The sequence below is a fragment of the Rhincodon typus genome, unplaced genomic scaffold (assembly GCF_021869965.1).
Source record: "Rhincodon typus isolate 14 unplaced genomic scaffold, sRhiTyp1.1 hic_rhity00001192, whole genome shotgun sequence".
Lineage (NCBI taxonomy): Eukaryota > Metazoa > Chordata > Chondrichthyes > Orectolobiformes > Rhincodontidae > Rhincodon > Rhincodon typus.
In genome coordinates, this window is record NW_025966830.1 from 1 (window position 1) to 15,059 (window position 15,059).

The 15,059-nt window shown below is 45.3% G+C and overlaps 1 protein-coding gene across 1 annotated transcript in view; it reads left to right on the top strand.

The window, feature by feature from the left end:
- Window positions 1-1,707: 1,707 nt before the first annotated feature.
- Window positions 1,708-15,059, top strand: part of LOC109922784 — a 23,947-nt gene continuing 10,595 nt past the window's right edge. Inside the window, exons 1-4 of the mRNA XM_048592428.1 lie at window positions 1,708-1,864; window positions 2,482-2,549; window positions 9,090-9,356; window positions 10,310-10,455. Coding sequence (XP_048448385.1) covers window positions 9,106-9,356; window positions 10,310-10,455 — 397 coding nt within the window. The 5' untranslated portion in view covers window positions 1,708-1,864; window positions 2,482-2,549; window positions 9,090-9,105. The remainder of the gene's footprint in view (window positions 1,865-2,481; window positions 2,550-9,089; window positions 9,357-10,309; window positions 10,456-15,059) is intronic.

The following is a 15,059-nucleotide window of genomic DNA, read 5'->3' on the forward strand; positions in this document are numbered from 1 at the left end:
TCTCCCATGTCCTTACCCCAACCCCCACACCCCAAGCCATGTTATCACATGGGCTGCTATCATAACCAACCCATTGTCAGCCACAAATGGTCTCTATTAGCAGCTATTGATTCTCCCAGGCTGACCATTACCCACTCCTTTGTCTATCCAATTGTTTTTCTCTCTCTATTGGCTCTATTGGCTCCATACTCGTCCACCTCCTCCCACCTCATCTTTGGCATATATACAAACCTTTTCCAAGCTACAATCAGCTCTGAAGAAGGGTGACTGGACATGAAATGTTAACTCTGTTTCTCTGCACAGATGCTGCCAGACCTGCTGAGTGATTCCGAAAAATTCTGTTTTTGTTCCATCATTGAAACACTCCCTCCCTCCACTACATGTGCCCAATGGCAGCTTTAGGATGCACTGTAGCAACTCAGCCAGGCTCTGATTCTAACATGCTCTCAGCCTCAACTGGGTGTACACGGGATCACCAACACCTCACTATCCTTACACAGAGCCATATCGCCCTGAGGCCTTTCTCTTTATTGTGTCATTGAGTCAAAACCCCGGAAGTCCCTTAGCAGATGGACTACAGCGGTTCAAGAAGGCAGCTCACCTCCACCTTCTTAAATGGACAACTAGAAAACGGGCAATAAATGCTGGGCCCAGCCAGTGACGTTCATGTTCCATAAGGAAACCAGGCAAGCTCACAGAAAGCATTGTTTGGAGCAGCATTGAGAACATAAAGCAAAAGAAGGGAGTGCAAAGGTTGAAAATGATAGTGAGGAGTTTTTGGCCTTCAATTTGGTTTTGAAAAGTTTATTTGTGTATCAACAGAGCAATGCCATAAGACAATACAGCAGTAAATGAGCTCAGCCCTGATGTTTAGTCTCTGATAATTGAGTGTTAGATATTCCTTTGTGTGGTATGAACAGCCCATGCTGTACAATGTATTGTAATATTTGACCAGCTGGATTTACATGGCATTCACCCAGCTTTTTGACAATTGTCAACAGAATGGAACTTTGATTGAACTACTCCAGTAATTATTATTTGGTGAGTAACTTACCACCAATTGTGTGACCGTATCATTTCTTTGTGACTGTGTGTGTGTATGTGTCTGTGTGTGTGGGAGAGTGTGTGTGTGCATTGAGGGGGGAGTGTGTGTGTGTGGGAGAGAGTGTGTGTGTGGGAGAGTGTGTATGTGTGTGTGTGGGAGAGAGTGTGTGTGAGAGGGAGTGTGTGTGTGTGTGTGGGAGAGAGAGTGTGTGTGTGTGTGGGAGAGAATGTGTCTGTGTGGGAGAGAGTGTGTGTGCGTGTGTGTGCGTGTGTGTGTGTGTGCGTGTGTGTGAGAGAATGTGTGTGTGTGTGTGAGAGAGTGTGTGTGTTTGTGTGGGAAAGAGTGTGTGTGTGTGAGTGTGTGTGTGGGAGAGAGTGTATGTGTGTGTGTGTGTGTGTGTATGTGTGTGTGTGTGGGAGAGTGTGTGTTTGTGTGTGTGTGGGAGGGAGAGAGTGTGTGTGAGAGAGAATGTGCGTGTGTGTGAGAGAATGTGTGTGTGTGAAGGAGAGAGTGTGTGTGTATGGGAGAATGTGTGTGGGAGAGTGTGTGTGTGTCTGTGTATCTGTGTGTGTGTGTCTGTGTGTGTGTCTGTGTGTGTATCTGTGTGTGTGTGTGTCTCTGTGTGCGTGTGTGAGGGAATGTGTGTGTGTGTGCGTGTGTATGGGAGAGAGTGTGTGTGTCTGTGTGTAGGAGAGAGTGTGCGTGTGTGTGTGTGAGAGAGACTGTGTGTGTGTGTGTCTGCGTGCATGTGTGCACTGTCTATTTAAGTCTGGGCAGAGGCAGAACCACATCAGACTGGAGGAGACAGACTGCAATGAGGTGAGGAGTGTGTGTGTGGGAGAGTGTGTGTGTGCATTGAGGGGGAATGTGTGTGTGTGGGAGAGAGTGGGGTTTATAATATTCTAACAATTATTGAGAGAAAAGATGGGTTGAGGCACATCAGCTTTGATTGAATGGAATGGTACAGTAGGTTCAAGGGGCGGAATGACCTTCTAAGCAAAACAGCTCCATCCTGTGGTATAAGAGAAACTTTGATAGAAAGTTAATGAGTTAACAGGAAAATACAAGTGTCAGATAATAGGGGGTTTAGACAAATCTTTGCAGTGATGTTGCAGAATTTAGTGTTTAATGACAGCTATTGATATGTGATTGGATGAACGTATGGGAAAGTGTTAATGTCAAATGCTGCTAATGACAGAAACGTTCTCATTTTGATAAAGTGAATTGTTAAAGCACTCTATTGTACAGGGAGTGAAAATGGATCAGTCACATGAAAAGCTGTGAACAGAAGGATCAAGGCTCTTTTCTCGGGTGCAGACTGGTTCCATGTGACAGTGCTTGAACCTTATATATTTGGTTCATGGATATATATGTGGGGCGAGAGTTTAGTTTCCATTCCAAGCTAATTTAGAAACTTCTTCTGTTTTAATCCTGAGGATGGGAATGATGGTGCTGTCAGCTGTTCTCTGCATCTCTCTGATGTTCATGGTTGGATACGCATAAGGTAAGAATCCCAGGAAACCTGGCATGCCTGGCTTTTGAACTCCTGTGCTACCCTTCATCTGTGTCTTTTGATCCGAGAGAACACTTTTATTTTCAACTAGAATTTACATGTGATTAAAGAGAGTCCAAGTCCACACTTTTAGAGGGAGTTTTATTCATTTCAGCCTACTCCAGAAAACTCTGACCCTACTGATTACTAGCTCCCAATATTTACACAAACAATTTTAACCCAAATAAATACATTTGTCAAATGTTCCATTTCAGACATCCCTGCAGATCTTACTATGATACAGGTCTCCTTTTATTGTAAGTCGATATACTCACAGAATAATAACTATGATTCAAACAAAACAAAAATCAAAATGACAACATATTAAATTCCTATTTATTTTTTCTTTGTACATTGGGGGTCCAAGCATCCTTTTCTGGTATCGCCAGCAGCTATGACAGCTTGTTCATTTGTTTGTAAAACAATCAGATAGCTGACTGCTGCTATCCATTCAGTTCAATTTGGAGAAGTCGTCATTCTCCACCATTTCATTCCAAACTGCAATATCAATTTCAGTCTTTATTCATTCACACATCTCCTGGAGTGTACGCGATCCCTCAGTGACTTATCAATGTAACACTGACTGGACAACACTGCTGAAGCCTTTAAAATTTCCTCCAATTCTGTCAGCAAGAAAGACCCCAGACCTACCACCTCACCAACAGCACAGGTTTCTCCCACTAAAGTGCCTTTCACTTCTTGTCTGATCTTTTTGGTTTCCCGGACTTAAGGGCAACATTTACCTCCCTCTCCCACAAGGAGAATGATAACCTACCCCACCCCCACACTCAAGAAGCCATCGGAATGTAAATAAAAAAGAACATCAGATACTGAATATCTGAAACAAAAACAGAAATTACTGAAAGAACTCAGCAGGTTTGACAGTGCCTGTGGAGAGAAAATCAGAGTTAAAGTTTCGAATCCAGTGACTCTTCATCCTCCCTAACCAGTTCTGAAGAAGAGTTTGAGTTCTGAGGAACCACAACCCAAGCTACAGATCTTCACCAAAAGTTTGATTGTCTTGATCCGTTTTACTAAGAGTCTCGCTCGCCCTTCTGGCAGATTATTCCACAGACAGTAGATGTGCATCCCCATTGCAATGCTGCACAACAAATGCACTCTGACACCTACATAATCATCACTGGGGCTGCAGCTTCCTATGATCGATCCAGTGGCCTTCTTCATCTGCATTTCCATCTTCTTTCTCATAGTCCTCCATTTCATCTTTGGTTTGGAATATTTTATTCTAGTGTTTGGAACAGGTCATACTGTCCCGGTATTTTCAGTCACAGCTGAAACATCGATCGACTATACCCTAAGCATTTTTGATGTTCTTTTTCTGATATTAAGTCCCAAATTCTCTTCACTTCTCAAAATGATCAAGAACATTTCCACCATGTATTGTAGCTGTACATGTTCATCTACAAATTTAATTCCCATTAAAACTAGAATCTGTCTATACTTGATACTTTGGCACAATCCAGTAACTTCACTGCCAATACTGATTGGGCAATTTCTGAAAGAAATCCAGGAGAAGTCTAGCAAACAATCTATAGGTTCCATCATGAAGCGACCCACAGCACTGTTCTCAGTCTTTCCAAATTCATCAAATTCTCACCACACTGATGTTAGACCCCACTGATTACCAGCTCCCCATATTGATACAACCAATTAAATCCTTATTAATATACCTCTTCCCTCATTCCCTCTGGCCTCAGGTGTCCCTCCTTCTCGGAAGTGTTCAGTGTTTTGCTCAATGTTGAGAGGATACCAATTTGACCCAGAAGCCTCTGTGGAACGAGAGTGACATCATGTGACCTGCATTGGGTTTAAATTCAGGAAGAGAGAGATGGGTTATTGTTCTGGACAGGAAGTGGAATAGTCAATTTCAGATGTTACAGAAACATGAGTGAGGGTTTTAGCAGCAGCTGAGCTCATGCAAGGACAGAACTGGGAGACGTTACAGAGACGGAAATAGTTTGCGCTAATGATTGAGAGGATGTCTGGTTGGAATCCCATCTCAGAATCAAATACTAAGACCTTGGATGTTCTGCCGCAGCATCCATCATTATCATAGAATCCCTACAGTTTGGAAACAGGCCCTTTGGCCCAACAAGTCCACACTGACGCTCAAAACATCCCACCCAGACCCATCCCCTCAGCTACACATCCCAAACACTATGGGCAATTTAGCATGGCCAATCCACCTAACCTGCACATCTTTGGACTGTGGGAGGAAACCGGAGCACCCAGAGGAAACCCACACAGACACCGGGAGAATGTGCAAACTGCACACAGACAGTTGTCCGAGAGTGGAATCAAGCCCGAGCCCCCGGCGCTGAGAGGCAGAAGTGCTAACGACTGAGCCACCATGCTGCCCTATCCTGGGAGATGGGTCAGTGCTTTCACTGAGATGACCCCACTCTGTGCTGCTCATGTGCTAAATCACAGCAAGTCCGATTGATCCATTACCCCCTGTATTCCCTGACCTGCATCCGCTCCCAACTAAGCCATGCTTCAATTTCAAATTTCCCATCAGTTTGTAAATCCCTTCACTGTCCCATCTCCTGCTTATCTCTGTAATCCCTCTGGCCCTCCAGGTGTGTGCACCTCTCTCATTCTGGCCCCTTGAACACCCCCGATTGGGATCAGACAGTCATTGGGTGCTGCACCATCAAAGCCCCAAGCTCTGTAACATCTTCTGAAAACCTCTCCACCCTCCCGCCTCCTCCTTTTAAGGTAATCTCTTTCACCCACCTCCTGACCCACCGTTTCAACATGCTCTGAATACAGGTCCATTGTTTGATAATCCTTCCAGGAATCCGCCTTTTACATTTTAAATTGTCAGCTTTATGCAAACATATAAAAACATGATAAGACTTGCATGAACTGAAGTTCTTGTTTTTATTTCTGTTCCTAATGAATTGCAATGAAGGATCTAAGGGAGGGGCAGCAGCAAAAGAATTTCAGAGTAAAACTACATCGATCACACCAAGTTGGATTCGGTCAGTTAGGCAGTGAGTTAAAAATATAAACTAAGTGCCAGATTGCGTTCTGAGAGAGAATAGTAATGTACAAAAGTTACACTCCGATTGCATGGGACCATGTGGCGAGCAAACCTAGACTATTGTGTGGGGCACAGGAAATCAAATGAACCAAAGATATGGAAGTACATGAGTGAGTGCAGAGGGTAATCCCAGAAATGTGTGGGTTTACACATCCGGAGAGGGTTGGCATCTGGGTCTTTTCATTTGTAAAATACGAGGGGGTGACCTATTGTCGAGCAACAGGAGCCTCCTAATTCATTCTCTGCACTTGCTGCTGGTTTCACATTGACAGGAATGGGCGTTCCGAACACGCTGTTATTTCTTCCCTAAAATCCTGCCCATTAATTTTCATAGTCTCCCTACAGTGTGGATACAGGCCCTTCGGCCCAACAAATCCACACTGACCCTCAGAGCTACCCACCCAGACCCATTCACCTATAACCCACCTAATCTACACACCCCTGAACACTACAGGCAATTTAGCATGGCCAATCCACCTAACCTGCACATCTTTGGACTGTGGGAGGAAACCGGAGCACCCGGACGAAACCCACACAGACACTGGGAGAATGTGCAAACTCCACACAGAAACTTGTCCAAGGGTGGAATTGAACCCGGGCCCCTGACGCTGTGAGGCAGCAGTGCTAACTACTGAGCCACCGTGCCCACCCATAATTTTCTCCAAACATTGAGCTCAAAACCGAACCCTGCATCTACAGATTACCTGGCAGCTCTGGGCTGGTCTCCCTAATTCGCATTTCTTGCCCTTTGTCCTATTCATGTTGAAAAGGTGCAAGTGGGATTCTGGAAACCCACACAGACACCGGGAGAATGTCCAAACTCCACACAGACAGTTGTCCGAGAGTGGAATCGAGCCCGGGCCCCTGGCGCTGAGAGGCAGAAGTGCTAACCACTGAGCAAGATGGAGGGCAGGAGAAAACTGTGGCCATACAAGCCGTTCCTTTTATGAGGTACTTTCAGTGTTCGACCTGATTTCCTCAAATTCTTGGAGCACTAATTATTGCTTCAAAGCCTGTTGCATTGTTTTGGAAGTTTGGGAAAAAAAATAAGCTACTTTGAAAACAGGAGGAACTGAGACAGCAGGTACCACGTGGAAGATGAAAAAAGGGACAGTGACCCTGCACAGCTGTCTGACTCTGCACTTTAGTCTCAAGTCTCTCTGGAGATCAGAGTTGTGTCTAAGAAAAATAAACAAACAGTGCAATTCACAACTCACTGTGGAAGCCCGTCTGGAGAACTGCTCACAGGGTGTGTTTTTCAAAAGACTAACCTGACTGTGATTTTTTTGTAAATTTCAAATAGTTTTGTTTATATGTAATTGCAATCTGTCTCTTGATTAAATGTTCATAAATTATCATTGAATCCCTACAGTGTGGAAACAGGCCATTCGGCCCAACAATTCCACACCACCCTAGTCTAAAGAGCATCCCACCCTGACTCATTTCCCTATCCCTGCATTTCTCAATGTCTAACCCACCTAAGCTAAACATCGCTGGACACTATGGGAAATTTAGCATGGCCAATCCACTCAGCCTGCACATCTTTGGACTGTGGGAGGAAACCAGAGCACCCGGAGGAAACCCACACAGACACGGGGAGAATGTGCAAACTCCAAAACATAGGTAGCAACCTGTGCTGGAGCAGTGTTTTTAGAGCAGTAACACGGTGCTATTTTCTCAATGTGTAGATTGTCAAGGTACAGAGATGGCCCTTAGTAGAGTGATGTTCTCTTCCTGTTGGAGGTGGGAGATTAGGGAGAGTTTTCATGTTACTGATGATTATGTCTGCAGGAAGTGTGTTTGGTTGCAAATCCTATCGGATTGCAGGTAGTGGTTAGAGCGGCATTTAGAGGCAATGAGGAACTTACAGGAGGTAGGAGCTGTGATGGATGGCAGTTGTAGGGAGGGAGACAAACCGAAGATACAGTTAGGTAGATGGGTGACCTCCAGGAAAGGTAGGAGAGGAAGGCAGGAAGTGCTGAGACTCCTGTGGCTATCACCATCTCAAACAAGTATGCTGTTTTGTAAAATGTACAAGTGATGGACTCTCGGGGGAGTGTAGCACTGACAGCAAGGTTTCTGGTACCGAGACTGGGTCTCATATAACGAGGGCTACACCAGATTCCAAGTGATTGATTGTGACAGGGGTCTCTCTAGATAGAGGCACAGGCAGACAATTCTACAGCCAACAGTGTTACATCAGAATGGTGAGTCGCACCCCTGCAGATGACACCAAAATTAGTGGCTTAAGGGTTAGTGAAGAAGGTTACCTCAGAGTACAATGGCTCCGTGATCAGATCGGTCAATGGGCCAAGGAGTGGCAAATTGTGTTTAATTTAGATAAATGTGAGGTGCTGCATTTTGCAAAGGGAGATCAGAGCAGGATTTAGTTCTGAGGAAGGGTCACTGGACCCGAAACATTAACGTGATTTTTTCATCATAGATGCTGCCAGATCTGCTGAACTTTTCCAGCAACTTCTGTTTTTGTTTGGGTCAGGAAATTATACACTTAATGCTGAGGTCCTGGGGTGTGTTGTTGAACATAGAGACCTTGAAGTGCAGGTTCCTAGTTCCTTGAAAGTGGAATTGCAGGTAGATAGGAGAGTGAAGCAGGCATTTGGTATGCTTCACTCAGAGTTAGGAAGAACTGCCGATGCTGGAGTCAGAGATGGCAGTGTGGAGCTGGTGAAACACAGCAGGAAATGAAAAAGGGTCCCGACCCGAAAAGTCAGGTTTCTTGCTCCTCTGATGCTGCCTGGCCTGCTGTGTTCCTCCAGCTCCACACTGTGTTATTTTGTAAGCTTGCCTTTATGGTCAGAGCATTGAGTGTAGGAGTTGGGAGGTAATGTTGCAGCTGTACAGGACATTGGTTAGACCACAAATGGAATACTGCGTACAATTCTACTCTCCCTGCCACAGGAAAGATTTTGTGAAACTTGAAAGGATTCAGAAAAATGTTGCCAGGGTTGGAGGGTTTGAGCTATAAGGAGATGCTGAATAGGCTGGGGCTGTTTCCCTGGAGCATTGGAGGCTGAAGAGTGACCTTATAGAAGTTTATCAAATCATCAGAGGCATGGATAGGGTAAACAGTCAAGGTCTTTTCCTGAGGGTAGGGGAGTCCAAAACTAAAGGGTATAGGTTTAAAGTGAGAGGGGAAAGGTTGAAAAGATACCCTAGGGGAAACTTTTTCATGCAGAGGGTGGTGTGTGTATGGAATGAGCTGCCAGGGGAAGTGGTGGATGCTGGTACAATTACAACATTTGGATGGATATATGAATAGGAAGGGTTTAGAGGGATATGGGTGAAATTTTGACAAATGGGCCTCGATTTATTGAGGATATGTTGTTGGCATGTACGAAGGGTCTGTTACCGTACTGTGCAACTCTAAGTCTCTGTGACTCGAAATGTTGCTGGTGGTTTTGCAGAGAATCTATCTGAGAGATGTCAACCGTCACAGTCTATGATTACCATGGCCATGCAGTGAATGCTGTCGATGGGAACCCTAACCCCAATTATTGGAAATCGTCCTGCACGGCTACACAGAATGATATGGAGCCCTGGTGGAGGGCAGATTTACACAAGATACACTCAGTCAGAGTCACCAACAGAGGGGACCGCTGTGCACAATGTCTCAATGGGGCAGAGATTCGGATTGGAGACTCTCTGGACAATAATGGCCACAGAAACCCCAAGTAGGTGGAGGAGAGGGAAATCTCGGGCTGGGGGTGTGGGAATGGGGGTGCTCAGTAATTGTGTGGAAATGGGACAAGGGGTCGGATGTGTGAGGAATGTAGGTTTTACATTGTGCGACTATTGTGGTGTCCAGGCCAACATTGAATTCCCAAGCAGAATCCCGAAAAGAGAGTAAATGTTCGTCGTCTCATTGCAAATTAATGGGATCTTCCTGTGTACAGTTTGACTGGTCCATTTGCCATTTTGCAGCAGTAACTGCATTTTAACTTTATTGGCTGTGAAGCCATTTGGGTTATAGTTGAGAGTTCGGTGTCACATTGTGGTAATGATGTTGTGGAAATGTCAGTGGAATAGAAATCCAGACAGCTACGCCAATGTTCTGGGGACATGGATTCGAATCCCACCCTGGACAGTGGTAACATCTGAATAACATAATAATCTGCTGGTATAACGTCAGCCATGAACTCCTGTTACAAAAACCCACTAATGTCCCTTAGGGAGGGAACCTGTTATCCTCATCCGGGTCTGGCCTACATGTGACTCCAGACTCACAGCAATGTGGGTGCTTCCAAACTGCCTTCTGAAATGGCCTGCAGAGCAAGTCCAAGGCAACAAATTCTCACCTTGCCTGGGACACCCAAATCCCACACAAGAGCTTAGAAACACAAACAGAAATTGCCGGAGAGACTCAACGGGTCTGGCACCGTCTGTGGAGTGAGTTACTGTTTCAGTTCCAATGTGATTCTCCTTCAGAATTTATAAACAACATTTGGTCATCACTTCTGTGAGGAGTTTGGGAGCTGCGACAATGGTAAAAGTACCATAAAAATGCTGAGTGTTGCTTGATGGAGACATTACTAAGAGCTGCACCCAGACACGTGGGGCCTGAACATTGATACTCCTTTCTACAGGGCTTGTCTATTCAGGTTTTCACAATCATCTCTTTCCCCAGATGTGCAACCATCAAATCCATTGCAGCTGGTGGCTCTGAAACTTTCCACTGCGGTGATATGCCTGGCCGTTACGTCAATATCTTCATCCCAGGAAGAAGAGAGTATCTGACTCTCTGCGAGGTGGAGATTTTCGGGAGCTCGGAATGTTAGTTTGACTTTTAGAGGAGGAGGTCGCCATTCAGTAAGTGCAATTGTCTCTCTCTCAGTTAGACCACTGGGAACCCTGCACTACACTTCTCCCCAGGGATCCTGAGGTTTATTCCAGACCACATTCCCAGATCTATTCACCATTCCCCACTCCTATCAGAGCTGAGGTGAGGGGTCAGGGGCCTGGTGTGGAACCTCTCGGGGACCCTCCAGCAAGCAGCAAGTGAGTGTTGCCAAGGTGGTGAGCCCAATTTCCCTGGAGTCACTGAAAATTCAGGGAGACACTAGTGGACATTTCTCTGTGATCCCCCACAGAGCTCCTGCTGCCCCAATGGTTATCGAAGGCGCCAAGGCATTTGTTATTCCCACACCATCAGTAACAACAGAGTCAGCCCAAGGTAGGCCAGTTGTTGTTGTAGTCCTGTTGAGAGCTGAGGGCCCAGTCCCCATTCCCCTCACAGCCTGTGCTCATTCTCATGTTGGGGCTCCTCATCAAGAAACGACATTCTATTCAAAAGCCATCATTGTTAGCAAATCCCCACTCATCCTCATGCTTCCCGATCACTGTAATCTCCACAATCCCCACAACCCTTTTCGATACGTGGCCACATTGCCCAATGGGGATTTTAACACACGCTCACTGCTGGCCATGCCTTCAGGAGCCTGTGCTCCAAGTTCTGGAATTCCCTTCCAACACCTATCCATTTGGAGTTGAATGTTTGCACCCTCAAGCCTATCCTTCCCAGGCCCCAATTCCTGGATATTTCGAAGTATGGGCCCCTCCTTTTAAAACTCACTGTTTTGGTGATCCAGCCTCCACAACTGTCTGGGCTAGAGTATTCCCAACATTCATGACCCTCTGGGAGAAGAAATTCCTTCGCATCTCCATTTGAAGTGAGTGTCCCCTCAGGAGTGGTCAATGTCAAGAGAAGGGGATTGTTGGGATTGTGGAATCCATTCTTAGTTATTCCTGACTAGTCATCTTGTAACATTTCCCTGAGCAAAGGAGTCAATATACTCCAAACGCAACCCCTGACATCTGTGTCTGATCTCAGAACCCTCTCCCAAAGCACAGATACCGATGGGATGGTCAGTCGGAAATAACAGAAAACTTTTCTTCAGTGTTCATTGGGGAGAACTCAGTGTTTCATTCTGTTCCATTTCTGAGGGTTATGGGCCGCAGAGATGAAACCATCAGAATGATGCACTGGGGCCTCTGAGCTCAGCTCTGGACTTCCAGAAACGAGGAACTACAGGAGTCAGCCTCCACAAGATTTACACCAGCTCTGACTTTGTGTATCTGCATGAAATAAAACAAATCAATTCAACACTGGCTGTTTGTCCTTCAACAAATATGATCCTGTGCAGAATATCACACTGGAATGATCATGGAAAGGGAAAGCAGCAGAACTGATTTTGAACAAACTATCCATTCTCTTCCACTTGTCCCAAGAGTGGGTGTTTGGGACACAGACTGCCCGCTTCCTGAACTCAGCTTCCAGTTATTGATGACATTTCTGTCAAACACTGGAGCTTCCGTCATGAGCGAATGGCCAGCCTCATGGAGCGCACCGTCCAACAACAACTGGAGGCAATGTAAATGCAGCTCAGTGTTCTTTGCACAGCACATGAGCTGTGGATAGTGAGGAGGATTTCCAGAGGATACACTGGGATGTAGATAGGCCGGAGCATTGGGCGGAGAAATGGCAGATGGATTTTAATCCAGACAAATGCGAGGTGATGCATTTTAGAAGAACTACTGCAGGAAGGAAGTATATAGTAAATGGCGAAACCCTCAGAATCATTCACATACAGAGGGATTTGGACCTTCAGGTCCACAGTTTCCAGAAAACGGCTACTCAAGTGAATACGGTGGTCAAGAAGTCATTCAACAGGCTTAATTCCAATGGTCACTCCATCGACCAGAAGGATATGGAGGCTTTGGAGATGGTACAGGAACGGATAATGCCGGATTTAGAGGGTGTTAGCTCTAAGGACAGATCAAACTGGGTTTTGTTTTCACTTGAATGTCAAAGGATGAGAGGTGTGACCTGTACAAAGTTTACAAAATAATGAGAGGCATGGATACAATGGATTGTTGGAGTCTTTTCCCCAGGTAGAATGGTCAATTACTAAGGGATTTCAGTTTAAGGTCAAAGGGGGAAAGATTAATGGAGGTGTGAGAGGTCATTCTTTTTCCCACAGAGGGTGGTTAGTGCCTGGAATATGCTGCTGGAGGAGATAGTGGAGACAGCTACAATAACAAGTTTAAGAGGGCTCTTGAGAGATGTACGAATAGGCAGAGAATACAGGGACACGGACCACATGGAAGCAAAAGGGTTTTAGTTTAGAACTTGCATGCTAGCTTTTTGTGATTCGTGGATGAGGACTCCCTAATACCTCTGTTCTGTAGCTTTCTGCAGTCTGTCTCCATTTAAATAATTTTCAGCTCCTCTGTTCTTGCTGCCAAAATGCATAACCACACATTGTCCCACATTATATTCCATCTGCCAAGGGTTTGATCGACTTGTCTGACCTGCCTATATCCCTCTGCAGACTCTTTCTTTGTCATTTGCAAACTTGGCTACAGTACACTCACTTTTCTCATCCGAGTCAATAAGATAGTGTTCCGATAATTGTGTCCCAGCACTGACACCTTGAGGCACTCCGCTAGTTACAAGTTGCTAACCTTAAAACGCTATATGGATCCCAACTCTGTTTTCTATGATTTCCTCATGCAAATATAGTTGCCCTTAACACCATGAGGTCTTCTCTTATTCATTAGCCTTCTTTGTGGTACCTTTTGAAAATTCAAATATCTTTCATCAGTTGCTTCCCCTTTATCTATCCTACTTGTTACCACCTCAAAGAATTTGAGTAAATTTACTGGGCATGATTTCCTCTTCATGAAACCATGCTGACTCTACCTGAACATATTATGTGTTTCTAAATGCTGTCATTACATCCTTTATAATAGACACGATCATTCTGCCAAACTAACTGGCCGAGAGTTAGCTTTTTTTCCTCTCCTTTCCTTTTTAAATAAATGTGTTACTGTTGTGGCTCCTATGATGCTGCTTAGCCTGCTGTGTTCATCCAGCTCTGCACCGTGTTACTGTTGTGTGTTAGTGTAAGTATCCTGGACTGTCACGTTAAGAGTCATAGAGTCAGACAGCATAGAAACAGACCCTTCGGCCCACAATGTCTAGGCCGACCGACAACTACCAAACTACACTTGTCCCATTAACCTACACTTGGTCCACAGCCTATGGTGCCCTGGCATGCTTAGTGCTCGTCCAGATACTGTTTAAATGTTGTGAGAGTACGGGCTTCCAGCATGCCTCAGGCAACACGTTTCTTATTTCTATCACCCTCTGGATGGAAAAAAATTCTCAGATCCCTTGTAAACCACATACTCCTCACCTTTAACCTATGCCCTCTGGTCTTAGACATGTCTGTCATGGGGAAGAGATTCTCATGATCTGCCCTATCCATGTCCCTCATGATTATGTCCATCTCAATCAGATGCCACCCCTCAGCCTCCTCTGCTGCAGGGAAGACAAACTCAGCCTATTCAGTCTGTCATCAGAACCCCACATGAAGCATTCAATGAAGATGGAAAACTGGTTAAGTTTTGTGGTTGTATAATAATTTTGTGCTGATTAAGGAAATGGGATCAGCGGATCCTATTTGAAGTCTGACTGGCTGTATTGGGTCATGTAAAAGAGGGAAATTGATGATGATATGAACTTTGGACGAGTTGCTCCCTCAGAGTGAACAGCTCCAGAGTAAAGCTCCTGCTCTTTAATAGCCATCCATTGGTTTATTTCTCAGGACAACGCCCTGATAGGAAGGGTTTACAGGGATGCGGGCCAAGTGCTAGCAAATGAGACAAGATTAGATTCGGGTATCTGGTCGGTGCAGAGGAGTTGTCAGTTTACATGTGGTATGTCTTTATGAGTAATCAGAGAAAACCCGACTGCTTCAAAATTTAAACATACTCTGACAGTTAACTGTCAATCATCATAAATTGTGCACTCGCTGCAGCAACACCACTTCCAAACAAACTAACTGCTGATCAGCACTTTCCTTTCATGCAGAATAAAACTGGGTTTTCCCGTGAATTGACTTTCTTGCCAATTCTCCTGATGAGTAAAAGACAAAAAAACTTCACCGAATTGTGTTTAATTTCATCAGGTTTGGCATTTCAACAACAGCCGCACAAACAAGAGGATTGTTGAATTCCCTCACTACCGAGTGCTGTCCCCGTGCTGTCCCTGTCCTGGGAGTGTTCGATGGGGGACAGTGTTGAGGGAGCTTTACTCTGTATCTAACCTTGTGCTGTCCCTGTCCTGGGAGTGTTCGATGGGGGACAGTGTTGAGGGAGCTTTACTCTGCATCTAACCTTGTGCTGTCCCTGTCCTGGGAGTGTTCGATGGGGGACACTGTTGAGGGAGCTTTACTCTGTATCTAACCTTGTGCTGTCCTTGTCCTGGGAGTGTTTGATGGGGGACAGTGTTGAGGGAGCTTTACTCTGTATCTAACCTTGTGCTGACCCTGTCCTGGGAGTGTTTGATGGGGGACAGTGTTGAGGGAGCTTTA